Source organism: Apteryx rowi, unplaced genomic scaffold (genome assembly GCF_003343035.1).
Source record: "Apteryx rowi isolate R43461 unplaced genomic scaffold, aptRow1 scaffold_6, whole genome shotgun sequence".
NCBI lineage: Eukaryota > Metazoa > Chordata > Aves > Apterygiformes > Apterygidae > Apteryx > Apteryx rowi.
Genome location: NW_020450871.1, coordinates 4,100,849 through 4,127,311, shown reverse-complemented (window position 1 = coordinate 4,127,311; position 26,463 = coordinate 4,100,849). Strand labels below are relative to the sequence as shown.

Genomic DNA, 26,463 nt, shown 5'->3' with positions numbered 1-26,463 from the left:
CTGGTTTTATATCTGCAGAGCACTATGGAGAGCGTTTGCCCTCTGATCTCAGGCAGCAGTCCTGTTTCCTCAGAGGGCCACAGATTAAGGACTGGACTCAAGTTTTAAGACTTACCCCAAGACTTGCACAGGGCAGTGTAAGGCACCATGAAATGYGAGGATCTGACGAAGCCATCAGGTGGAGGCAGCCCCTGGTGCTCCCGCAGCAAGCCCACGTCGGAGCATCAGGCAACTCCCTGCCTCRGATTCCAGCGGCTGGTGCAAGTCAGACTCTCTCATCTCATACAGYCCCGATKTAAATCTACCTGCGCTAACAAAAGGAGGAGAGGCTTTTAGTACTTCCAGACCTGCCTAAGGGAAGGAACTGCAGGCCAACGATTAGTGACACGATCTCTTTAGACTCTGCAAGCAAGAAAAAGATAGTGTGGAGCCTCATGCCCACCTCTCATGGGTGCTGCGAGCCTTAATTAGTATCTCTAGCATGCTCAGAGACCTTYGGACGGAGGGCGCTACAGAAGTGGAAAATATTATCATCATTATGCTTGCTACCACAAGGGCTGGAATTTGAGCCAGAGACTTCACAGCAGATGGTGAAGTTGCTAGCACGGCTGGCTGCAGTTATAATTTCTCTCATCACAGACTCTCCTTGTTGGAACAGGCTTCACCTCTTGATTTCTGAAGAGCAAAACAGAACCTGCGCTGACAAGACTGCATTGTACTGGTCAGTATTGCTGACACATTTAAACCAGCCAGCACTCAAATCACTGAAAAGTAAATCATCCAAGGGACTCTCTAATTAGAAAAAGCTCCGCTTTCATTGCAACACTTCTCCCGCCTGCCACTGGCAGCCTTCCCCTGAATTCTGACCATTAAAGAGAAGCAGCAAAGAATTAGCCAGATTTTGTTAAGTGTCAAACACTCCGACTCTTGGCTACGCACAAAATAAGGAGAGACATTTTATAGCTCTCCGAGCAAGTTTATACTTTTCTACACACTTTTTCTGTACCTCTTGCTAATTGCTCGTTTGCCTGGCTCACGACACCGTCACTGGGAGAGAACACGGCTATGTTCAATATGCTGCAATAAGTGGGGAAGGTGTCGTTCTAAGTTTTATCCTTATTTATTTCTAACTTTAGGGGTTAGCAGCCTAGGACTCGGAGCTTCCTGAGGCATAGCTAAGGTGCCATTAATTTTGAATGTATTCCCAAGCGCTGCCAATGTCCTCTCCATTTGGCTTAGGACATCACCTTGCAGAAGAACACTTCAGAGATATGGAAACATCCTGCTTAAAACTTTCCATTTCACCAAAAACCTTCCTACGGACTCAAGAATATAAGTAGTAGCTTGGGCAATGCTCCCCTTCCCTTTCTCTGCTTTTCCAGGTTGTGAAAAGCGAAGGGTCCTCCAGCAGAAAGCAGTACTTTCCACTACTTCTTGTAAGACCATGAGAATCCAAATACCTTCTGCAGGGAGCTTACAAATGCATTGGCTGACCTCCCACGTACTGAGGAGGGGACATTATCACAGAACAGCTTGACCAGGTCTTACTTCARACGGTGGCTGATGGTGAAAACACCTTCAGCAATGATGTATTTTATCACCAGTTGTCATTTAGCATTTGTTTTCACCACCTTTGTAAAACAAGACAAAAGCTTCCCCCTCTCCAAAATGCTAATTTTAGTGGAGTCATAGCAATATGGCAGTCTAAAAGGGGAATCACACACAGCCATCATTACCGGCCTATTCAGCATATCCTTGCTGATTCTTTCAGATCTGTGCGCTGCCTTTGATACCACTAGCGGTGAGATTTCTGATGACACATTCGCAGTCGCTAGTGAAGGTGGATGCTGCTGCTGCTGCTTCTGGCCCCTCTTTTATGGAAGTCTCTGTTCTATTTAACTTAAATACTTCTGCTGCACACCTATGACGGTATCTGATCATCGCAGAGGGTAACTTTACAAAGCTACATACCTACCCAATAACCCCTAATGCTAAAGTACTCCAACAGAATGCATCAAGACTCTTCCCCTGTTCAGCACAGACAAATCTACTTATACAGGCAGAGAACAAAAAGGCAATTCACCAATCTGATTTCAACCAGCTTTTCATCCATCTGATTTTCATCCATCGAGCTGTACATTAGAATGAATATCCTGTTGCCTAATGGAGGCTGGATTGATTTACTGCTCTCCAATGAGAGCTCAAGCCAGATAATCTGGAGCTGAAATGAAGAAAATGTGGCAACGCTGCAATAGCTAGTGAAGACTGCATCAGCTGCTGCCTAAGCTGTACTAGGTAGGTCTGGTTTAGTCTAAATAATGGATTGCTCCCAGATGCTCAGAAACAGCACACCAGAGCATGATGGAGAGGCGTGACTCTCCCCTGGGTTTTAAGTCTTGCTACGGTTTCGCCCCATGCCTTTACTATRGCGTAAAATAACACCAAAAGTGTGAGACAAGACTGCCCAAAAGGCTAGCATCATGCAGACTGCTGCTACCTACTTATTAAACTATGTCGCACTGAAAAAGCTCGTTACAGCAGGCCTCAGCTTTCTGTCCTGCCCACCAATACATTCCAAAAGGGATTTCAAGGTGTTGGCTTTTGTTCAAAGGAGCTGAGGGGTCTGAAGCTTTGCAACTAATTTCCTTCCAGATAGTCCTCCAGAGATCTCCACTATTAACCCCTGGACAAGCTGCCTAGCATATTGGGGCATTAGCAAAACAGGTAATTAAGTTTGAAGACATTAGGTGAGAAGAGCTCTCCTTTCCTATTTACAGTCTTATGTCAGCACCACATTCAAAAGGCAACCAGAAAGTCTGCACATCGTGGTAGGTACCGGTGTCAGTGGCATGATTAAGATGGCAAAGTAATTACAAGTGTCTGCTTTTATACACTGATTGCTTTCCAAATAAATGTTCTCCATTCCAAATAAATCCACTATGGATTAACATTTCTCCAACTTGCTCACAGCCTCGAATGTATTTGATTAGAAAAGCCTCATCAAAACTCTGCTTGACCATTTTTCAGCACATCACCATTTTTCTCTTCCTCATCAGGAAGAAAAGTGTATCCATTAGTTAACCTTTTCAAACACATTCTTTTTGTAGTCTAATTCAAAGAAGGATTATAAAAAAATCGTCAGACTTGGCATGTGAATAGCTTTCCGTGAGCGCAGGGAACAAGCATTCATATATCAGAACATCAGCCTGGGGAGATAAGGGTAGCCGTATATCTGTGTGCTTATCTGAATGCTACATCAGTGCTGTGAAACCGGCATAAACACCAAGGAAAGAATCCATATATTGATGTAATTCTTAGTGGTACTAGTGCATTTGTGTGAATTTGCAATTAAATAAAGCTTTTACCTTTAAAAGGAAACAAGAAGTTAAGGATATAATTCAAAGTCTATCGAGATCAATGGGATTTTTTTCCATTACATTTGAATAAAGCTCCCTCTCTCTACCTCCCTCCAAACATGTCTATTAGAATAATAAGAAATTACCTGAAATGTGTCTGGACTATTTTTAAACAGACTGAGAGACTCTTGATCAGGCCTCAAATTTTTAGTCTGCTTTCAAACTCAACAAATCCAAAGTTCTCTTTCATTCCATGGACAACATTTCATGTATTTTAAGGCACATTAGTCTCAAAGTCATTGAAAATACTACAGCTTCATGTGGGTGACAAATGAACTGACGCAGGAACCATAACTTTGAATCTCTTGACTTTTATGCAATTAAAATATCAACTTAATTGTTAGATCTGTGTAGCTTCTCTCATTTTAATATGTAAATCAGTCTCTATTACTCTATAGCTCAAAGAATGTGTTACTCGGCTTACTTGATTAGGCTGGGAATTGCTGGTCCTGCTGTCACTATGTTTACACTTTAGTGACAAGTTTGCACATCAAATTCACATAATGCAATGTCATCAACTTACTCATCAAATATAAACTTCTTAAATACAGCCGCTGCTCTAGAATATTGAAACAGCCTTATTTTCCTTCATTTACAATCCCTAAATAATCTGGGTAACGTAAAACAAAAATGGGAATACAACTGCAAGACACTGTTTTCCAACAAGACCTTCACAGATAGACGGGTAGGTAATCCAGAAAAACAGCCCATACAAAAGTTATCTTTCAGCTTCTGCTTGTTCATTGCATATGCTCCCCCTTTAAAATGAGGAGCAAGTAGAGGTACTTTATTTCTCAGTCCCTACGCATTCACCCCAAGTCCTCTGGAATTCAGGTTTAAGAGTCCCTATTTATTCTGTGAAGACAGTCAGATTTCAGCTCCCAGGCAAGTATACTTACCCGGAAACTGAAATGAGGACTCCAGAGAAAAAGAGCAAATTCAGTATTTTTTCCTGTTATGATCCTGCCATAACAAGAGTGCCACCATCTTGGATAGGGCTGAGAGAGACAGYGTAAATAAGTTCAGTATTTTCCCATTCATCTTTCCTGAATCYAATAAAGGCTAATCATCCCCAGCCWAGGGGACAGTCACCTWGCCAGCCCAAGGCTTTTYGAGACGGTCTTCTGTAACCTCCGCACCCATTACAAAGTTTCCCTGCTAGATTTCCCCTACTCTGTACTGTGYGCCAAAGCCTCAAGCTTTAATTTCCAGGAGAAACAATGCATTGACAAGATGCAGAGCAGAGATCTGAGGCTCTCCCCCGCCGGAGCGTTCTGCCACGCTGGCAGCCTGGTTTTTCTAATGTCAGGGAAATCGTGTCGGCCTGAATTTGAGACATCAGCACAAGCCTTTCTTCTCATTCCTGCTGATGAATGAAAGAGCATTTTCAATTGTGTACATCCAGAGGCCTTATGGCACATCACTGCTAATCAAAAGCTGCTCTGTGATGCAAAGTACTTTAAGAGGCGGCTCATATCACAACCCCACAGGATCCAAAGGCCAGCGGCAGATAATACCGYGCTTCCTTCCCTTCAGGAGAAACGCTGAACTGAAGAGAGAGCTCTAGCAGGAGCATCCAGACTTTTACCCAGCCACCAAGAAGGCAATAACCCAAATAACCTGAGCCAGACTCCAGCACACAGGCAGGCAAACGCGGCTGCCAGAGCTTCCCGCAATCCRGCCGCTGAACAACCTGTTGGTGTCTCTCTGGATGATAAAGCAACTGTCAGCATGGCAGGACGGATAAGAATCGTGGCCATGGAGGGTGCTAGCTGCCATATGGCAGTTCCCAGACGGTACAAACGTGATGGATTTGTGAGCGTGTGTGAAGCGGGGGGTTAATACATGGGGAGGAGAAGGTTTCAGGCCCTCTTGCTGCTGACTTCTCACAAAAGCTCTGAATTCCCCCATGGTTATACATACATACATATATATATATGTATGTACACACACAAATAAATAAATAAATATATATATATATAAAAAAAGAAATATATATGTGTGTGTGTGTGTGTGTGTGTGTGTGTGTGTGCGCGTGCTGCCTCTTACAAAAGCAGAAAGACCAAGGCCTCCAAGAGCTCCATACACGAACTGCGTGCAAAAGAGGGGCAAGGAGGAAAACTTGCAGCTCTGTTGCTCTCCGTGAAGGATAAGTGCACTCCTCAGAGCAACCTTTGACTGACAGCATGTTTTACAGATTCAGTAGCTACAACAGAACTAAGTTACAGGATTTCTTACAAACCTCTGACTCCTTGAATCGCAGATGTCTTTCAAAAGTCTCAGCAGCGTCTCACTGGCACCTCAGATCATCTAGTTTCACCAGAAGTTGCAGGACGAAGGCATCCTCTGGGATTTATTCAGTCAGCAGCTCCTGTCTGACCGCCGACGTCCTGGCCTTTGAGGGCACGCGGAGTAAGCCAGGCTCTGGGGCCGGGCTCTGGTTTAACAGACTTGTGGCACGCTGCCATAAGCAGGACACATTGTTTTCAATAGAATCAGTGCCGTGTGACTTCAGGCCTATGTTATCTCTAAAAAACTTGGGAACCCATCTGGATGACAAAGTGTTGCATCTGGTAAAAGGAATCTTATTTTAACTTAGGAACAGTTCTTTCAGCCCTCTTGAGGTACTATACCTTCATTCAAGCCAGGATACCTGGCCTGAGTTGACTTCAGTAGCGCAGAGCACATACCACCAAAAAGCCATACGCTTGCTGAATCAGAAGGCTTCAAAATATTCTCCTTTTGCAGCCAGGCTGGCCAAATCCCTTGACAACACTGTAAAGTCAAAGGGTTTTATAGATGCTGCCCCTCAACTGCTGTAATGGCGTTAATACTGATATACAGGAGGCACCAACCTGCTTACAGTCCTTTAGGAAAACAAGGCATATTTAGCAACATCACCTCATTATCTATAGTGCTGGGTTGGGACAAAGGGATGTGTGTGATAAGGAAGGAAATCACAGCAAGTTCTCTTTAAACTACCAGCCAATTCCCAGTCTTAATATACTATTCAGGTCCCAGACTGGTCTAAGTATCTTGCAGTAGAGTAACTAGCACCATAAAAACAATAATGATAATAACTAGTGAAGAGGTGAAAGGATTACCCTAAGGAGGCACCACTGCTCAGCTGCAGATTCAGAGCGGGAAGTCAGGCAAGCTCCGAGTGGGTCAGGCACACCAACTCCCAAGGACTGCTGCTAATAATGCCTGTCCTGCGTGCTACTTTCCTCTTTCATTTGCGTTTTGCACATTAAAGCTATGCAACATTTCTGATGCAGGTAGCAGTAGGGAATGGTTTTTTTCCCAACATGAAAATGCAGCCATCTCTGAAGTGAAAGAGGACAGAATTTATCAGCGCATAGCGAAACACTAGAGGCAATGACAGGCTCTTTATAAACTTCAGAGGAAATGAGGATAAGCAGAAGGCAATTACTTTTGCTGAAATACAGGCAAGGCACAAAGGCTAACATCCTGCTCTTACTGACAGTCCCACAGCACTTGAAGACAGCAAATGCCCTGGACCTTCACTTTGTGTTTCTTTAGAAGGAAGGCAAATCCTCCAGTACAAAACTCTCTGGCATCCTCATGGGGAAATGGCCCTATTAGCATCTTGGAGAAGAGTGCCACCTCCTGAACCCCCCCAGCGTTTTAGGAAACCTTTCGGAGGTCCTAAGTGACTAGAGAAGAGTTGCCCTGTCTGCACCCACCTGGCTCAACCTTGCTTTGCCAGCGAGATCCCAGGAGCCCTCGGCACAAAGTGAGGTGCGGACGCTGCGCTGGCAGGCGTGCACCCACAAACAACTAAGGTCACAGAAAAATCCTTTGGCAGGTGGGCTCAGGTTTTTGTTTGCAGGTGCAGCCCTCACCATGTGTGGATTTCCTACATACAGATGGTAGGAAGCACCAAGGCTTCCAAACACCAACAGCTCAGCCAACTGGGGATGGAGAATGGCAACTTTTAAATTCCATCTGCTCCTTTTTTGTCGCCTTCTGTACGCAGAAACACATTCATCAGAAGCMCAAGCATGCTGGGACAGTGACAAATTTCACCATCTCTGACTTGTCACTTCAACAAGATTAGATTATTTTAATATTAATTCATTACCCGATTTAATTCCAATTAATAACTTTCTTACAGGGCCCTGGCCCTGACATGGCAGTGATGCTGGAGACAGCCTYTGCTGAACACCAGGCATAGCATCACTGTTAAGGTCAAACACGTTTTAGAGTGCAGTTCCCCAGGTCTTTGCCAACAAGGTCTCCCTTTTCCTACTTTTTTCTAACAAGAAGAAAGGAACACAGAAACCATTGAGATCGATGAATAACTTTCGTTTCTGGTGAGACTGTGTTCAGGAAAATAGTTCACTTCCAAAATTCTCCATAGACGGTTGATTTCCCCATCTTCCTTCCTGGTAGGGGTGCCAGCCTGGGTCTCAACAGCCAGCCCAGAGAGAGCACTAAAATCACTTCTCTTTCTTAGGGAGAGAGTACTCCACTGCACCTATCAGATAGCAATAAATCATGAAAGCTAGTGAAAAAATTGTATTACTACATTCTTTAGTCAGGAACCAACTTCCCTGGGATCACAAATGGAAATAATCAGCACCCAAAGCATTCTTATTTCTACCTAGGCTTAGCTAAAATAGACAAGTCATTACTTCTATCTGCTCCCCATTAGCTGGTACTGCCACCTACCTATTTGCTTGCAACTAAGCCCAAACTCCATCTGTAGAAGTGCCAGAAAAGAAAATCAAGAGGTCCACCAGGACCACACAAGACAAAAAAGAAAGATCTAAACAGAAATGGCCCAGAAGGAAACTAGGAGGGGGAAAGAAAACAACTACAGAACTGAAGAAGAAAAAAAAAGAAAGAAAAAGGCAGAAGTGCAGCCTGAAATACAAAAAGTTGAGGGGAAAAAAGGTGCAAAAGAGTACATGACATACAGAGAAATGCAGAATCGGAACAAATTCCCAGTCTGGGCAGTGCCCCCTCACGCCACCTTCCAAAGCTGTTACAATCTGTACTCCTGCTTCGGAGACAGGAGGCCTCAGAAACCTTCCCCAGATGGCAGCCTGACCTTGGTGCACACGGCGCTGTGGCACAACCCGGACCCGAGGAGGCACCGGGGAAGAAAGGAAACACCCCTGAAGTTAGAGCCCATTCCCGTAATGGGGCTGCCACAGACCTGCCCCATTAATGCTGCACAACCCCGCCTGCAATTTTTATACTTTGAGATAAAGGACAGTAAGTTGTTATAGCTCACGTTGTCCAAACCTCTCCTTTGCAATAGCCCTAGTACCCATTTTAATAGAGACTATTACTGCATAAATGAGAGAAAAGGACCACTGAACCGTGTGGCAAGTTGCCAAGCCGTGCTGCAGCCTCCAGCAGTTATGCTCAAAGAGATTTAAAGTCCAGCATAACCTTGATTTTTAATAGAGTCACATTTAATGAGCTTTAACGTCCACAGTAATAATTTCCTTATTACCTATCCAGGAGTTGGAACCGTGATCAGAAAAAACGTGCTGYACTCCAGTCCAATGAATGAATTTAATAATGGCCAATACGTTATTATCAAAACCATCAACATCATTGTCCTTAATGCCTTTTTTGGTTGCTGGAGTTATAATCCTCTGAACCTTAAGTGTAATTGTTGCAGATCACATAAGCTTGCTGAACATAGCAAACCTGACTGGCTAAAGGCCACCTAAATTCCTTATCTGTGCCAAGAAGCCATCCAGGCTGTATGGCAAAATGTGACAATAAAATCTTACATTTACCGCTACCTGCCAAGAGGCAAAATGCAGACTTATGTATGACCTTTGCTATTTTCTCAGTTTTTCCACACTCTTCTCYTGCTCTGAGAGGGTAGTTCAGTCCTTGATTTTCCTTCATTCCATTTGCCTATGCATGCACTATACAAATGAGACAGATAAGCAGACACATAGGCACTGCAGCTGGCAAAAAGGGCTGCAAGAAAAATTCGAATTCCTCTTATTTTGCACAAAAACAATTCCACAAACTTCACTGAAAACTCGTTCCTTAATAGGCACAACAAGCCTTAATCTTCCAGGTAGCCGATTACCCCACGACAAGCAGAGTCGAGGGAGTTTCTGCCACAAGCCCCATTCCACACCTTGAAAATACACTAAAATGGAAGACGCATGGCAGCTCTCCACTACTGCCGTTCCTGTGGGCAGAGCTGTTGAGAGTTTAAGAAAACAGCGAAAGCTGGAGCTTCCATTTCTTATCCCGAACCAGACAGAGGATAATTTTTCTGGCCATGTGAATCCACTTTGTTAAACCATTCCTAGAATGGCTGTTGCATCCACACTGCAGTTGCTGCATGAACTAAGGAGAAAAGAGGCAATGCAAAAATGGGCGCAGACTGCACAACGTGCTCGGTGAGTTGTCCATTAAACTCACCATGAGCTGCCCCAGCAAGAAGGCCAAACCTGGCATTCAACCGCCTAATTTAAAGCCAGCTCAGATACGCCTACGTAACCTTGCAGTCGCAGCGGCATAACATCCCCCACATCTCTTGCACATCCTAAGTAATGCGCAGAGGCTTTCTCATCAGCCCATGCCGCTGAGTGCTCCTGCAGCAGAACGGAGGGTTTAGGGCTGCTTATGGCAACGTTGCCTGTGCATGACAGTGATGCACACAAGTACATAAATTTCAAGAAAAAAAAACAAGGTCTTCTTATATAACCTGGCTTCCTGTCCTTCTCAAAGACCAGTCTATCCCCAGGGCTCCTCCATCCTTCAATTTTAGAGCTTTTCCCCCCATTTTGTACATGAACCACTTCCATATGCGCTTTGGGAAGGCAGAGGCCCCTCCCGTGTCTCTGATAAATGACTGCTAGAGACTGCAGCCAATGCACGTCCCACCCCACCAGACTCTGCAACTGATGCTCCTTCCATTCGAGCTGGCAAACAGAAGCTAGAACGATGTAGCACGGGAGTGGGGCAAAACGAAAAAAAAAAGCACCACATACATGAGAGGCTGGAAACGCACTGAAAACCAGGGAGCTGTTTGTTTGCCTGTCAGAATCAAAGGGAGAAGAGCAAACAGCTTGAAAAATGCATCCCTTATGAGCTAAAGACAAACCTGCTAACATCCCAGCGCAGAAATGCCTCGTGAACAGCTAAAAGCAACTGCACGAAAGGCAGCGGAATAATAATTACGAATAACAAATCACAGGAGGCACACATGAGAAATGCACTCCCCCCGAAGAAACGGTCTAATTACCGTAGACGATACCCCCGAGAGTTGTTCGGCAACGGCAGAGCCACAGAGCCAACCTCACCTCTGCGTCCCCTCCGCCCCGGGCTGTCACTCTGCCCCGGGCTTACGGGCACCGTCAGCTCTGACTACCTGCAGCATTACGTGCACAGGGCTATTCAGGGGCAGAACCACAGAGGGGGCAGCGAGCAGCAACGTCTCCTGTGATTTTTAAAAACCAGTGACTTTCAAATTGCAATGTAAACACCGTCACCGAAAACTGCTTCAGTCCCGCTGGGATTTTAGACTGGAAGCTCCTACAGGCAAAGATGGCCTTGCTTAAATGTTTGGGAAGTGTTTAGTGCTGATGCATTTGCTAAAGTATCCACCAACATCAGCGACAAACTGTCACTGTAACTAACATCCAGGCAACTCTTCACTTTTATAAGCCACCCCATCTACACATTTTACCATCRTATTTTTAAGGTTATATAGTACCATATTCCACTATGAGATGCCAGAGCAAACGCATTCTTAGCAGTAATAAAATACTATCATTTGTGCTACAGAAAAGCAAGCAAGCTGCATTCTGAGAATCTTGGTGCCGTAACAGTGAGAAATGTTTTCTTCCATAGATTTTCTTTAAATCAGTGCTGGGCCGTTTTGTGGATCCCAAGTCTCTGGCACACGTGGCCTTAGAGGAAATCTCTGCCCTCTTAGCTGTATCCAAGGGAGCGTTTTGATCTCCAGACCCTGACCAGGTACGTCCTGCTGGCAACACGACAGGTTAGCTCCCACAGCCCTTCAGCTCTTCGTGAAGGTTTTTTTTTTCATTTTCCTTCTCCAACAAGAATGTTTTGAGGGCAAGTACATGTGAGCGAGTTACAACAGTAAGATCTCTTGGGTCCTGCCACATGACTCAACTCAGCCTTGTCACCTCACAGTGTGGTAGATGATGCATCATATTTTATTGATATTGTTACCTTGATTTACAGAGTCTGAGAGCACATACTGGAGGTGTTGACCTTGGGGTTATTGTACTGAAGGGTCTCATTCACGTATGTGAAAGGAAGAAAGACTGTACTGGAGGAGAGCCACAGATCCTGTGAAATGTATTTAGCTTGGTGAAAGATGTATTCTATTTTCATGGAGTATTGAATGTAGCTGTGATTAATGGGGCACATATGTACTGATAAACAATATTAATTTGCTTTAAGCCAGGTCTGAAAAGATTTCAACCACTTGCTTCCCTGCAGTGGGGAGAGTTATTTCCTGCTGTCTGTGCAACGTCAAGGGCTGAACCAGCCCTGGAAGGAAGGAAATATTTCCTCTTAGCCCAATGGCAGCACCAGCCCATCAAGGTTGTTATATTGGTATTTCATTTATCATCAGCGAGTAATATGGATTATTACTATTTATCCACCCAGCTTCAGTACCAAACTGCCATACGATTGCTACCGCACATTCATTCTCTTCTGCACCAAGCCAGCTTTCTTCATTTCCTTCACAGTCGTTCCATCAACTGCACTGTCTGCAATGTCGCCACCTGCTTCTGCAGTCAATTCCTCTGGCAACACGGATGAGCCAGTGCATTGTCACGACCAGAAACTCGCAACCTACCTGCAACTTCTTGCGGTGACTGGAAACTACCAACTCCTTCCAGATTCTCTGGGATAGAGCCGCCTCCTTCCAGCACCCGCACGAGCTCCCGCAGCCGCTCACACTCCTCCTGGAGCTGCTGCTGCTCCTCCTTGCGCTGCTGCTTGGCCAGGCTTGCAGGGTTCATGCTGAAATGAAGAACTTTGGTTTTGCTGGGGTCATAGTCACCCTGTGCAGCAGAAAAAACAGAAGCAAAGTGAATAACCAGTCCAAACTCCAAGTCCACCCAGCTTGCACCACCCTTTGCATGAAGACAAAAAATGTTACAGCAACATATGCAGAAGAAGGGACACCTATGCAGCGATAGTGTTTTATTCCAACAGTTGAAGTCAGTCAAACCCAGGATTGCTTCTCCTCCTCTTGCTACTCCCCCTTTTCCCCCCAAAAAAAGAAAAAAGAAAAAAACCCACTCAGCAGTGCTTGCTCCCTGGCTGACACCTCCATTGTTAAATTTAACTCCAGAAATGAAGTTTTATAGCTGTATTTTAAATCTCCTGGTAGCAGGAGATTATAATGAACACGCRGATGTAGCCTTAAACTACAGCAGGACACCCAGTACTAGCCTGATTTATTACAAGTAYGAGCCAGCAATGTCCATATGACTCCAACGCTGGAGTCATTAGCAAGTTGTATCAGCTCGTCCCAAGCAAGTGAACAGATAATTCATTTTATATTTTTTTCTCAGAGGTGAGTTATAGCCGTTTAAATAGTTGAATCCTAAAATAGCAGATTAATATTCCTACAAAGCGAGAGGAAAACACCAATGTTACATTTGTGATTTCAAAGAGACAATTTTCATATAAACTACAGGAAGCCTCACAACCATAAAAGTCATAAAGCATGTGCTAATCCTGGCTTCCACGGCACTCTGTCCAGCCGAAACCCTATAGCACTGCCTGTAGGAAAAGGCATTTCATATGGTAATATTTTCCCTTCAATTAAATCTCAGGACCTAAAGTGATTTTGTAAACTCTAATTAACCCTCAAGAGCAACATGAGGTAGGTATTAACCCGATTTTGTCATTTAATTTCCATTAAATGATGCGCTCAAATTTTACGCATGTTTTCAGGCAAACAGAAGCAGAGGCAGACCAGCTTCATCCTGTGCTTTGCTGCCTATGTCGGGCAAAGACCCCAGAAGATCCCACTCCCAACGGCTTTGCGGTCATGGGAAACCCTCCATCCACACTGTGCTGGGAGCGACCTTCTGAAACGGGCTGCCCCGGGGCTCTGACAGCACCCAGGGTCGGTTCAAAAAGGGATTGGACAAATTCCTGCATAAACGGACACCGACAGGACGGGCAGGGACACAGCCTCCATCTCTGGCTGCTAGGAGAGGCCGGGAGGAAGGACTGCACAGAGCGGCCAGGCTCACGCGCTCCCAAAAGAGCATCTTCCATCGCCGCCGTGGCTGGACTGATCAGGGCTGCCGGGGCGTTTTTACATTCGTGCGCAACGCTGCCCGCGGATCTCACGGTGCAGTCCAAGGGACACAGCGTGCTGATTAATCCACTCAGTAAAATGGGGGGGGACCAAACCGGCCACCAGGTGCGTTTCTTAAAAGTAAAAATAGGAAGATGCTCAACGTGGCGAGGTAAAAACCGTTCAGCCTGATCATCCCGTTTCCCGGTACTTCCCTGCCCCTGCAGGATTCACACCGGAGCCCCGGGCTCCTTGCCGGCGCCTTCGGAGCAAAGCCCACGCAAAAACCTCCCCGCTCGCAGCGCAAAATCTCAGCGAGGGCAGCAGGAACGGGGAGGTTGAACATCTCATCTCGCAGCTGTTCCAGTGCCCTCTTGTGGCTCGCGCTGCCGCTCATCCCGTTCGGATAACGCGGCTCGGAGCGAGGCGCCCAGGGCACCCGCTTGTCCCCGAGGGCTCGCACGCAGTGGGCACCGCCAGGGTCCCCGCCGTTCGCCTCTTCCTCCTCACCGGGGCGGCTCAAAACCCCACTCTGCGGCTCTTCCCCCTCCGGGAAGCATCCCCAAACTTTCCTCTAAACCCCCCGTGCTAGCTTTCAGCTCGGCAGGAGCAGGCAGCCAGCGAGGAGCCGGGTGAAGGGGAGAGCAGGAGTTGCTGGAAGAGGCACGTCGGGCAGGAGCCTGCCAGCAGGGTYGCAGCCGGGAGGCGAGCGGCGTGGTGCCTGGGTGCTCGCGGTGGCTGTGTGCTCGCGGGTCCCTGCCACGGCCCCTCCGCAGCCCGCAGGCGTCCGGCTCCCACTGCCTGGCCAGGCAGACGGGCCCCGGTGCGGAGGAGCAGCAGCCGAAGCGGAGCGCTGGCAGGATGCCTGCAGCTATGCAGGCAAAGGGTAAGTGTAATTCGGAGCTGGGAGAAGAAGCAAAGCCAACTCCAAAAGTGTTTTTGGTCAAGAGCATGGGAGCCACGTGCTGGTGGATGTTAGCTTAATTCCTGCTTGCATCTACCACCAGAAGGAGAAAATATCCTTTAAAATGCTGCACAACTGGAAACCCTGAACTTCAGTGCAACTGTTTAGGAGTTTGTCTCGACACATTTAATACGTTAGGAAACTGTTACAGCATGGAAAGCATCGATGCACCTGGAAAACAAGGACTGTCAGGGCCATGTTTCCCAGGGAAAAAAAAAAAAAAAGAGGAGGGTATAGTTGTTCTTCATAACCATATTCCGAGCTACTAATGGGGTGCCTCTCGTGGGAACCCAGTTTGACCACATCTATCTGCAGAAATAGGAAGCAACTTGGGTAGAAATCAGAGGCATGATTTCAAAGCTGATGATCTGTTTAAGTACAGTTTAAAAAATAAAAAAAAAGGGGGGGGGAAGGAAGGAGGGAGATCGATCATATCGCCATGTAGATGTCCCGGACAAAGGGACCCACTAAGAAAGGAGGCCTCAGGCACCCCCAGAGGGCCTTAGCCCAAAGAAGTCCCCAGAGAGCTGGGGAAGCTAAGGCACAGAAACCCTGGATACCCTTGTGAGCCTGTGCATCTCCCACATCCAGAGCAGGCTGCCTTCCAGCCCTCTGCTATGTCCATGGCAGGCGATGTATCTTCTCACATCGCCGCAAGCTACGCGGTGTTCAGACCTACTGGAGCATCTGCGAGGGCAGCAACGTCCTGCAGGCTCACGGCAGCTGGGACTTGGGGTCCCTCCTTCCTGGAGAGGTTGAGCCCAACAGGCTGGGCCTGGCAGGTGGGCCAGCAGGACCAAGGGAAGAAATAACCCCACCAGCAGGCTGAGAGAAGAGACCTGAAGGACTGGGACCCCACGCAGCCGCCTTGGAGATGTCCAGGAGGGGAAGCAGGAACGCGGCTGTAACACCAGCTTATTAGCTATACCCTCCCCAGAAACACCCTGGCGTTTACAAACACGTTTCCGCACCCAGAGATCTTATTCCTTGCGCTATTTGCATTTCAGGACTCTCCCTGCTCCCACGTTACAGCGAAGCGGTGCCTCCGCCAGTGTCCCCCGGAGATGAGACCCCCTCACCTCTGCTGGCACCCCACACTGGTGCGCAGCGCAGAGCACCCGCGATGCTACGCTGCGCCGCCGCTGCAGGAGCTCACGCGTAACGGAGGCACGGGACACCAAAAAGATCTCAGGATGGAGGGAAACCAGACAAACCTGGAGACTGCTGCTACCTTCCCTGTCGGGACCACTTTAGCCCATTCAGCACTAGTCTATTTTGCCTCTTTATTTGTTTTAAACAACATCCTCTAAGCCTTTCTATAAAGTGCTGCCGTGAAGCTGCAGTGCTTTGGCTCTTATAGCACGTTCAACCCATTTTTCCTCTCCTTTTATAACATGCACCCTTGAAAAAATCATGCTCAAATTCAACACTAGAACCCAGCCTTATTTTTGGGACTCACCAGCCCTCCTGATAGTGTCAGGGAACGAGTCAGTCCAGAGCTCCACTAAGACAGGCAAATATCTTCAAAACCCCCTGCGATAAAGGCTGTATTTTAGGGCCGTGACAGAATCCATCTCATTTAAAATTTCTGGGAGATCACTAGCATATTTGCCATGCTACTCACATTTTTGGGCTAGGGGCAGTAGCTTTCGCTTTATTCGGCACAGCACAGATCAAACTAGCATATTTCTCCCTACAGCAAAAATATCAGTGCTGCTGGTTTATATTATAGCAACGCCTAAAGAAACCGAGAGAGAGAGGGATCCCAGTGTGCTAGGTACTGTACAAACCCCGTAAGAGCTTTACCATCGAAAGCCCAAACAGACACCAAAGCGTGAAAACATGCTAGGTGAGGACAGGAGAGCTACAGACAGACGCAGTGTCCAGTTCGAGGCACCTGAGCAGCACCGGGATGGAGATGAAAAGAAATTGTGTCTTCACGGCCCCTTCTGCCAGGCACCGGCCCATACTGCTGCTTTATATAATCACAACACCAAACCGAGCATTGCTCGAGTCTCCAGGGAATTTACGGACATCATACGGATTTTCAAATACACGCAGGAACCTTTCCATGGAAACAGTGCACACTAGAACCAGGTTCAGATGAAAGGGATCAGGTGCATGTGTGTATAACAGCAGACAGCAAAAATCCTATCAGAATTTGTATCGCTGGGAGTGTTTTTTCCAAATTTCTGAAGGCTGGGAGTAACTTAGGTTGGCTCTAGGAACATTCATGGCTGGAAGCTGCTAAATACAACAGATTGCAAAGCAGCATTAAAATCTCGCTAGCATTTGAAGCAAATAAACCCTAATGCTGTTAAGAAACTAGGGACTAAGGAAAGCAAACCTCCTCCTCCTGGAATCCCTTTAGCTCTGGAAAATGTAGATTTCTGTTTTTCTCCATCGACCGTTCTTCCCCCACAATAAATTAGTCTTACTGATCAGGATTTTGTCCTTTCAGCTTTGCAACAGAAGACTCAAAAATGCTATTTCAGATGCTGAGAGAGAAAATCTAAACCAGATTTGCCTGTTTAGAAAATCATTGCTAATCTAGGGCCACTGAAGAGGAAGAACAAGTGGTGCAATTTGAAAGGCATCTCCAGAAGAGATGCTGCCGCGCACAAGCCTCTCTGAACAGGAGCTGGGAATCCCCGAGCAACTGCCCAGGAGCCATCTGCTCCAGATGCTGCTTCCATGCTAAACCAACCTAGGCAAGGAGGTATTTCTTAACCAAGTTAAAAAGCATCTTGCAACAAAACATAATGTATCCTGGGTTTTTCCAAGAACCATGAAAAGTTTGCTTCATGTTTGGAAACGGGGCCTGAATGTCAGAATCAACCACGTCCACTTAAGCTCAGGGTCGCTTTATATAGAAGCATGAGACATTTTGGAGATGTAACCTGTATGTGACCTCCAGACAATCCTTTTGCTGGAAAAACAGTGAAACGCCACTATGTCACCAGTTCGTTCAGGAAATATGTTGGTGTATTGTTCTGCTCACCAGCACAGCACGGTGAGCGTCGCAGAGAGCAAAGATGATGCATTACTGCTGGCTTCCCAGCAGCACCCACTTCCTGCCCTGTTTTTCCCAATACATTTGAAATTTGGCAATTGTAGAGATGCTGAAGAGTAAATAACTTGAACTAGAGTGAACTGCTGGCATTCATTGATTCTTCTTTCAAGGAATAACATTGAGCCAGTAATTCAGATTTGTCAGAAAAATGTACACAGAGCTTCAATTTAAAAGGAAGCAATAAATACCTTGACTGATTGCAACCAAGTCTGGTTGACACTTAGCAGTACAGTGAATTATTCAGTCCTGGAAAGTAAGATGCTAACTAGCTGATTTGGTGCTTAAGGCAGCAAAACCATTTTTGTGCTCTCAAAAAGGCATAGGACATTTTGTAAAGATGATTTGTTGACTCTACCTGTTAATATGTTCCATAATTTGTGAAATAATGTTGTTTTGACGCATAGTCCTCAGCCTTCCATCCACTAGGACGCACACAAGGGAAACTCTCTCATCGACCGCTGAGAAGCACCATCCCACCATTTCTGTCTCCATCACACAGAGATTATATGAAACAGCCACCACAGATACAACAGACAAATACTATCTTAATGCCGTGTACTCTTAGCATACACTGGGACATGGAAGAACCATTTAATAAGGTTCTGGCTATCAGTAAACTTTCTGACAAAAGACTAGAGAAAAGGGAATTTGCAATAGGGCCAATTTGCCATGTGGAACAGGGGTAAAAGCTGAAGTGATGCTACTGCCTTTCCTCCCACTTCCATGCCCTAGCTTGAAAATAAAACACTAAAAAGATAATTGTGCTGATGCTATATGTCATTTTTTTTAAACTCATATTATTGACAAAGAGTCAGTATGTTGGTTTATATGTTAAAAATATAACTCAAAAACTTCCTAAGTAGTCTTCCCATTAGAGAAGAATCAGTCAAGGGACAAAGCAATGAATGAGGGCAGGAACGCTTTAATCTCTGAAAAACAGAAACTTTTCCTTTAGAAGAGCAGTTGTTTAGAAGAACAATGAAAGCTGCCAGCGACAGCACCTGAAAAGGGCTGAACTTATTCTGGCATCTTTTCTCATGACTGTTTGAAAACTGTTTAATCCCAGTTCAGGGACATCTTTCTCCAAGAGCCATAAAAGCTTTTCTCTACACTCAGCTCACTTTCACAGGCCCACAGGTAAGAATAAAGTGCTTAAAACCATGTGACTATTTTACATTTGATGAAACATTCAGAGCTTAACAACTCCATTTAAGATCTATTCATATACTGCAGATATTTTAATTAGAAGGTAGGACTGGTAGCAAAGGGAATAGTCCCAACTATTGTGAATAAGTTGGTCTAACATCACTAATCAAATTAAAGAAGGGAAGTTCCTACGTCCCAGAGAGGCAATGGCTGTCACGACACAGTCAGCAAGAACTGTCAAGGATTTTCAAATGACTTCACATCCTCATAGGCTCTTCCCGTCCAATGCATTAGAAAGCAAAGAGGTCAAAACCCACAGATGAGGCTGACGTGCACTTATCTTAAGTGCCACAGTGTGTTCCTTGCTTTTTCATAGCCTTGATGTCTATCAACCTAAAAAGATTAGAATTTCTGAGCAGYACAATAAATTCTGGCGGAGCATATGGACAGCTGAGTTTAATCGCTACTAGCTTGCAATGAAACAGATTGTGCTTGCCCCTGCTGAGAAAAGGCTCACGACTGGAAGCTCTTCAAGGAAAGGACCATTTCTTCCTTTGTGTGGCTCTCGCACACAGTGAACGCCACCCAAACACAAGCGATACACACTGTTGTTTTCCCAGCTGAGGAATATATTTCCATGCTGACTTCTTAACCAAAAAATTTCAAGAGATTCCCGGACTGAGACATATTATTCAATACCGGGGAACTTAAATAGAAACAATCTAAGGAGCTTAGTAGATTGTATCAGCTTGGAAGGAAGTATGGGTCAATAGTTATCTTGAAAGAACATCCCAAATAATGATTGCACCTATTTGTAGGAGATAGATGGGGAAGTTTCGTAAAGACAGATCCAAAAGGTAGAGCAACAAACAGAGAGATGGCGGAGGGGGAGTGTGTGAAGAGCATCCAACCGGTCAGAGAATGCTCTTGCTTCCATCTGGTACCTGTCGCAGGCAAAAAAATACCTCAAATTGTGAATGCTAACAGGTGGCAGATAATCGGGTGTACACGTGTGTGGGTGAATGTCCAAAATTGAACTTTTGAACCCTCAAGAAGCCTCCTGCTATTTGCTAGCTACCCATACAGGCTGGTTGTAGACGTTGCTAACACCTGGACTAAACTAAAGTGGCACATCCTGAACCCTCCAATTAATAGAGACATGAGACACAACTACCACTTAGGAGGCTGATCACGTGTTGTGATTCTGCACATTGACTATATAGACTAGGAAAACTGTGGGCTTGGGGTTCTAGAAAGAAGAGGTGGTRCCGAAAAGAAGGGTTCCCAAAAAGAAGTGGTCTCAGGAACAAAAGGGGGCTGGAAAGAAGATGAGGATCCTGGCTGAAGGAAAGATCCTGGAAGTGTGGGAAGGTCCTGGAGATCAGAGAGAGGAGTAGAGACAAATGCCAGGGGATGTTCAGGGACCTTGGCTGGTAATGCCTGAGACTAGTAACTGCGAGCAGCGGCAGAGCACGAACCAACACGACTTTCTGCCCAACCTTCTCACACCAGCAGCGATCTCCCTGCAGGGAAGTCAAGACATAGAGAACGTAGCGCTGGCAGGGGGGAGCGAGCAAGTGAATGAGCATGTGAAATGATCAAGTAAGGTAGAAGGTCTAATCTCGTTGGTTCTTAAATAAAAGTCACAAATCATTAGATGCCTTCTTTGAACATATTTATCTTACAGTTTACACTTAATGGTATAACATTTACATCAAAATCATTGGTTGTTAGTCCTGCATCAATACCCCTTGGAAATTTTACTCTAAGATGGAGAGCAAAAAAGCAGTGGGAAGGCAAAGACTTTGATTTGTCACCTGAAAGGCATATGCAAAGCCCCCAGCAATCATAGCTTTTGTTGCAGTAGCTCATTAAGTAGAGTYGGTCTGGCCATACAGGTGAGAAGCTTCACCTGATCTACCTTTCTTTTATTTTTACTTTATCAGCTTTTTTTTTTTTTAACTTCTGTTTTTTTCCATTTGGTTATTCAGCTCYCTACTATAAATGGATAGGGGAGGCATTTCTCCACACTGCACAAGGCAGTCTCAGAAAGCTTAATCCTTCCTCAGGAAATGCCATTTTAATGGAAATTCTGCTTCTTGGTTTTATTCTTTTTGTTTCTTTGCTCAGGCTTGTTAAAGTGATTAGAGTAAAACCCAAAGTAAACCGCATCCAAAAGAATTCCCTCTGTACCCAGCACACAAAGCACAGCCCGCTGACCAAGCCCCAGCTCCCTCTGTTACAGCAGATAACTACACCGAGGGATCTTTAAAACCCTTGGAACAGGAACTGTATTAACAAAAACGGATTGCAAAGACAACACAAAGCAAGCTAACAAATAAGCAACAACCACCACCTGCTCCACACAGTTTTGCCAGAATACACACACTTGAAATCAGAAACAGCTGGAAAAAAAGAGAAGGTGCTGGATGTTGTGAGAGGGTCACTTGTTCCCATCACCTCGCATGCCAGTGCCCTGCCTTCTTGCACACATTTCTCTCTCCATCATCTCGGTGTGTACACGTTCAGCACGCATAACCCTGAAACCTGGCAGCAGAAGTTCATTTGGGCCACTCTTTCACCCCTCTCTTAGCCAGTTCTTAGCTCRACTTCTGYTACTTCTTCCCAAAAACACGAAGATCTTTCTTCTGCCCAGACAATAGGACCTCTTGTCCATACACTTCAATGCAAGCAACTCTTCTTCTTGGCCTCCTGAAAACCCACATTATGCCATTCCCAGAATTGCAGAGGTGAAGATATCTCTGTGTTAGCCTGAGTTACGCCTCCTTATCCCCCAATATTCCCTCTACAGTTCCCACCTTTTCTCCAACACATCAGGTTTCAGATTCCTGCCCTCACATGCAACGACATGAAGAATTCCGTCCTGCTTTTTTGCTCCCCGTTACCTTCCCCCACTCTGTCAATAATGCCACCTTCAACACCTTGATCAGACGCTTCTCCCACAAAGACTCCTCCTGTTTTTGCTTCTCCTTCCTGCGCTGATTTGCAAGGCCAGACTACACAAACTCATTGATATTCCTCCCTATGGCCCTCTTCTACCGCAGCATCTACAGCAAATTAGCAATGAGGCAGAGAGGCTGTTGGAGTTGGGATGTATCGCAAACAGAAAGCTCTAATCACCCTAATCGCACTACTCTAATACCAGACCATATCTTTCAGTACAAGTTAACAAATTTTGGGTGCTGCTGCAATACAAGTGAAAAAATAAAAAAGTCTCACCAGTGGTGCTGAAACCCTCCAGGTACAGTTTTAAAAAGCAGATCTTTTCTCTATACACACTTTCAAATGCAACATCCTCTGGAGGATGCAAGACTAATTTGCGTAGAGTAGGGCATGCATATGAGGTCTGGCATGCAAACAATGTGACAAGAAGTTAAGAGCAGGGACAGCTAGATGTCGAATGACATGGAGTTGGGATAATATGGAAGAAAAAAATACATTCAAATGTTCACTCCCCATTTTGATTGTTGCTCTTCACTGTTTCTCTGAAATTGAGAAAAATCACAGTCCATTCTAGGATGGTTTGTTACCAACTACAGCTTTGAATTCCAGGGGCTCTACAGTAGTTTTTTCAAGTCAGCGGTTCCTGTCTTTGCAGAGAACAAAGTCCATAAGAAGCTGCTATTATTTATGCTCTGGTAGCATGCAGGAGACCTATGGTGGTTCGAAAACCTCTTATAAAGACACTGAAAYAGAAGCACAGTGGTTCAGAAAAGAGCCCCAAAGAGCTTATAGTTTGAGTTTTAAAAGTTCTTTTTCACAGATAAGAATTAACTTCACAGTAAGAAATGCTGGTTCTCATAGATCTGAATTTCAAACAACATTTTATCAAGTTTCCCATACAAATGAAGTCACCTTTGGTTAATAACGTTAAGAAATGTCAGGCCAAATCTAAGTTTTCTAAAGAAGTATATATGGTTTAAAAAAATTTAACCACTGCTTTGCTGCTCTGATGTTTTCTTATTGTGCATGCAACGTGCGCATAAAGAGACTGTACAAACAGACAAGACAGACAGCAGATACTCAAAGTGAGATTTTTCCTAGCTTTGACTCCAAACCAGATGTTCAGCCAGTCAAAGCTCTCTCTCCCAACAGTGCTCTATAAATCTTCCTTTAGTGTTTCAGTAATTCTGTGTTTCCCTGTAAAGCTCTGTTTTGGAATAAATTCAGAGGGGATTTCAAGGGGAGATCCCAGAGGAGAAAAGAAGCACAAATCTGCTGTGCCAGCCTGGAACCCTCATTATTCAAATATGAAGGGAAGAATTAGAGTGAAGTATGATACCGGAGCTTCCTCTTTCAAGATTTTATGTCTTTTTAAAGGAAAGTAAAACTGCAACGTAATAAGATTTTCCAGGTAATACATCCAATTATGAAAGAGCAAAATCCTCTACAGGTATTTTTTTAAATAATATTGTATATAAAGAAGCATGAATAATTAATAATGGTGTAAGAAGTCACCATCTTCACAAACTGATGGCAGGCTGCATCAAAGTTCAGCTGAGCGTATCTAAGCCTGAAAAGTAAGCAGTGCTGGAGTTGTTGCCAATCCCATTACTTATTTGTAGAGCAAACATATTGCATAGGTTGGTTACTAAAGTTATCCATCACAGCATGATGATGTGAAATTTCCTGAACTCTTCAAATACACTAGGACATTTTGATCCTGTAATTTAATGCATATGAAAGTACTGTTATATGTTCTTGCATGCTTAACTCCAGTCTGCCAGGGTACAAAGCAAACCCTGAACAGCTTCACTGTCTTTCAGTGAAGGTCCATGCGCAGTTTTGGACATTGCACAGAGCTAACCGCTGTCATCAAGCGATTCTCCACCTCACACTGGGAACCGTTCCACTTAAAGAGCAAGTCAAGTCCCCTTCACATCATACAGAAACTGCGACAGTCACAAATGGGTCGCAGAACTCATTTCTGACAGTCTCTTTGAACAGTCGGTCAGCCTCTGAGTGGTTTTTATAGCAAATGGGCTCCAGGATAAACAAGCTCCACTGCAAACTCTTTCAATGAAGCAACTAGCACCAAGCCAAGAAGTACAAAATAACACACTGAGAGAGGTTATCACCTCCCACCTTCCTTCTGCTTGGGCCAAGCAGAAGATAAAAACGAGAAAAACAAAATGAAACATGCCCCTGTAATGCACTGAGGGAACAAAAGACAAAGCAGAATCCCATTTTTACTTTTCTCTCACAGACACTTTTCTTTCAGTGACACAGTGCTTGTCTTGATACAGCTTCCCCCATGGGATGAGCTGATGGTCCCCAATACCAGCTCCCTGTCTAACAAGGCTCCATGAGGAAATTCCTCTAGTAATGGATAATCTGGTTTTAAGGGGAAGTGAGAGAGCAAGCAGGGAGCTTCCAGCACCTCATAAAAATGTGTATACACATACAGTTTCTTAATTATCCATGTAGCGATCTACATTATTCACTGGAAGGAGTAACTACGGTTTCACTTCAGCTTGTTGAATATGCAAGAACCCTCTTCTGTTTGCTCTGCTCATTCTCAAGCAAGAGGCAGGAGTAGCTCAAACATCCAAACATAGATTCAGAGGGTACATTTGCTTCCAGCTCCTCAGGGCAAACCCACTGTTGGATTTTCCTRCCCTTTTTGCAATTTGACCAGATTAGTTCCTTTACTTAAGCAAGCCACAGGATTCTGGACTTTAAGAACTCTTCTCCCCTTCTCCAGGAGTAAGGGAAGGTACCTCCATTCCCCTTCCTTCTCCCTGCATGGGGATGATTGCCTTTTGGTCCCAGGTTTCTTCACCCAGAGTCCTGAGGGAGATGGACTTTGCTCCCTTGGTTCCCATAGAGAAGGAGTCGCTTTGTGTCCTTTTAYTCATTGAGCATTAAAGGTTTCTGCAGACTTGGGATTAACAAACACTAGAGAGGTCCCAGGCAGCGAGAACAGGGCTGTCACACAGCAGCCTGCTGCGCATACAAAGAAACCCTCGACTAGAAGAGTCAGCAATGCAAGGAGAATTAAAAAGCACAGTTAAATAACCCTAAATCCTCATGCATATTTATAAACTACATCGCATCAAAACTAAATCAATACTCCTCACTAGTTATGTATGGCTTGAGAAGTAAGAGCAGGTRGCTTGCTGGGCTTTAGCCATTGTATTGATGACACCCAGAAAATCTCCATCCGCAAATAAATTCCAGGGCTGAGAAAGAGGATTTCAAACCGTAACGTAGCAGGGTACAAAGGACCAGAAGGGAGAAGAGGGGTGGCCACCTACGTCATGCAGACAGCATGAGGAACCTACCTGAGCCTTGTCTACAGAGAAAAGTTTCACAGTTAAACCAGTTTAAACTCTTCTGCTCCCACAACATAGAGAGAAACTTTTCTAACATGAAGGCAGGTTTTTCAATTTATGCTGCACCTCTGTAGGTGACATTAGCTACATCCCACCACCACCACCATTTTATACCAGACAGTAACACATTCTGCGCAACACTGTCCATGCGGAAGACTTATAGCAGTATAATTATCTGTTTAAATATACTTTTTTGGCTTCCACTAGGGAAAAATACCTCTTGGTTGCCAGCAAGGCTTCAACTACAGCCTGTATTTGACCTTGTATTTCAATCTGTTTCTTCCTAAATGCAATATGAACCAAAAATATGGAAAAAGGCTTATGAATGTAATACTGGAATCACCAGCCTGTTAGCAGGATGACTCTGCCGGCATACTAAACCTGCCTTACCTCAATTCATCTCCRACAACACACCTCTTTATTCAAGCTTAGGCTGCTACAAAGTTTAGCTGAAATCAATCTGAAGCTATCCTAAAATATATTTGATAGACACAAAACTGTCCGCACATCAATGCAAGACTTAATGTTCTAAAATACGACTGTCCTGTCCTCTGTTTGATTTTATTAAACCAGTTTTACTTCCCCTTGCTAATGGACTGAAGAGCTACAAGCACAGTTAGCAGAGAAACATGGAAGGGTAATGATTTCAAATTTTACTGCCAGGTTTTCCCAGAATTATGACTATCAGATCAACCTATAAACTGTTAAGACCCTACAAAACATCATTCAAAACATAGTGCRTCCTGCTGTATAACATTCAGGCTACAATTTTATCAACATTTGCCTCTTCATCAACCTGAAATATAACCCTTTTATGAGTGGAAATTGTGAATGAAGAGAAATTCTATTTTGCTGGTGTAAGTACTGGGAAACTCGCTCTTCGGCTTTGTGTAACAACCGTGAGGCAGAGTCCAGGCTTCCACAGCGGCTACCACAACATGCTCTTCAACTGTGAGTTACTTCTTTCCCGTAAAGTTTTAATTAGGTAGCATGTCCAGAACTCAGAAACACAGAGTAGCCGCGCTTGAGAAAGCGCCATCTTTTTCACTTTATTCGTACAGTTTGAGCAAACTTGCAGCCTTTCCACGCTTCACTAACTGCACATTTTTGGATGGTGCCTTTAAGCACACAACCACACTGCTGCCTCTGACTTTCAGGGGCCAAATCAGATTCACTACGGAGGAATGTATTTTTGCTTGGTT

General features: G+C 44.9%; 1 protein-coding gene across 1 annotated transcript in view; it reads right to left on the bottom strand.

The window, feature by feature from the left end:
- The window catches only part of MAD1L1 (mitotic arrest deficient 1 like 1), a 375,918-nt gene that overhangs the window by 115,386 nt on the left and 234,069 nt on the right, over positions 1–26,463 (bottom strand). Inside the window, exon 17 of the mRNA XM_026083221.1 lies at positions 12,262–12,469. Within this exon, the coding sequence (XP_025939006.1) occupies positions 12,262–12,469 (208 nt within the window). The remainder of the gene's footprint in view (positions 1–12,261; positions 12,470–26,463) is intronic.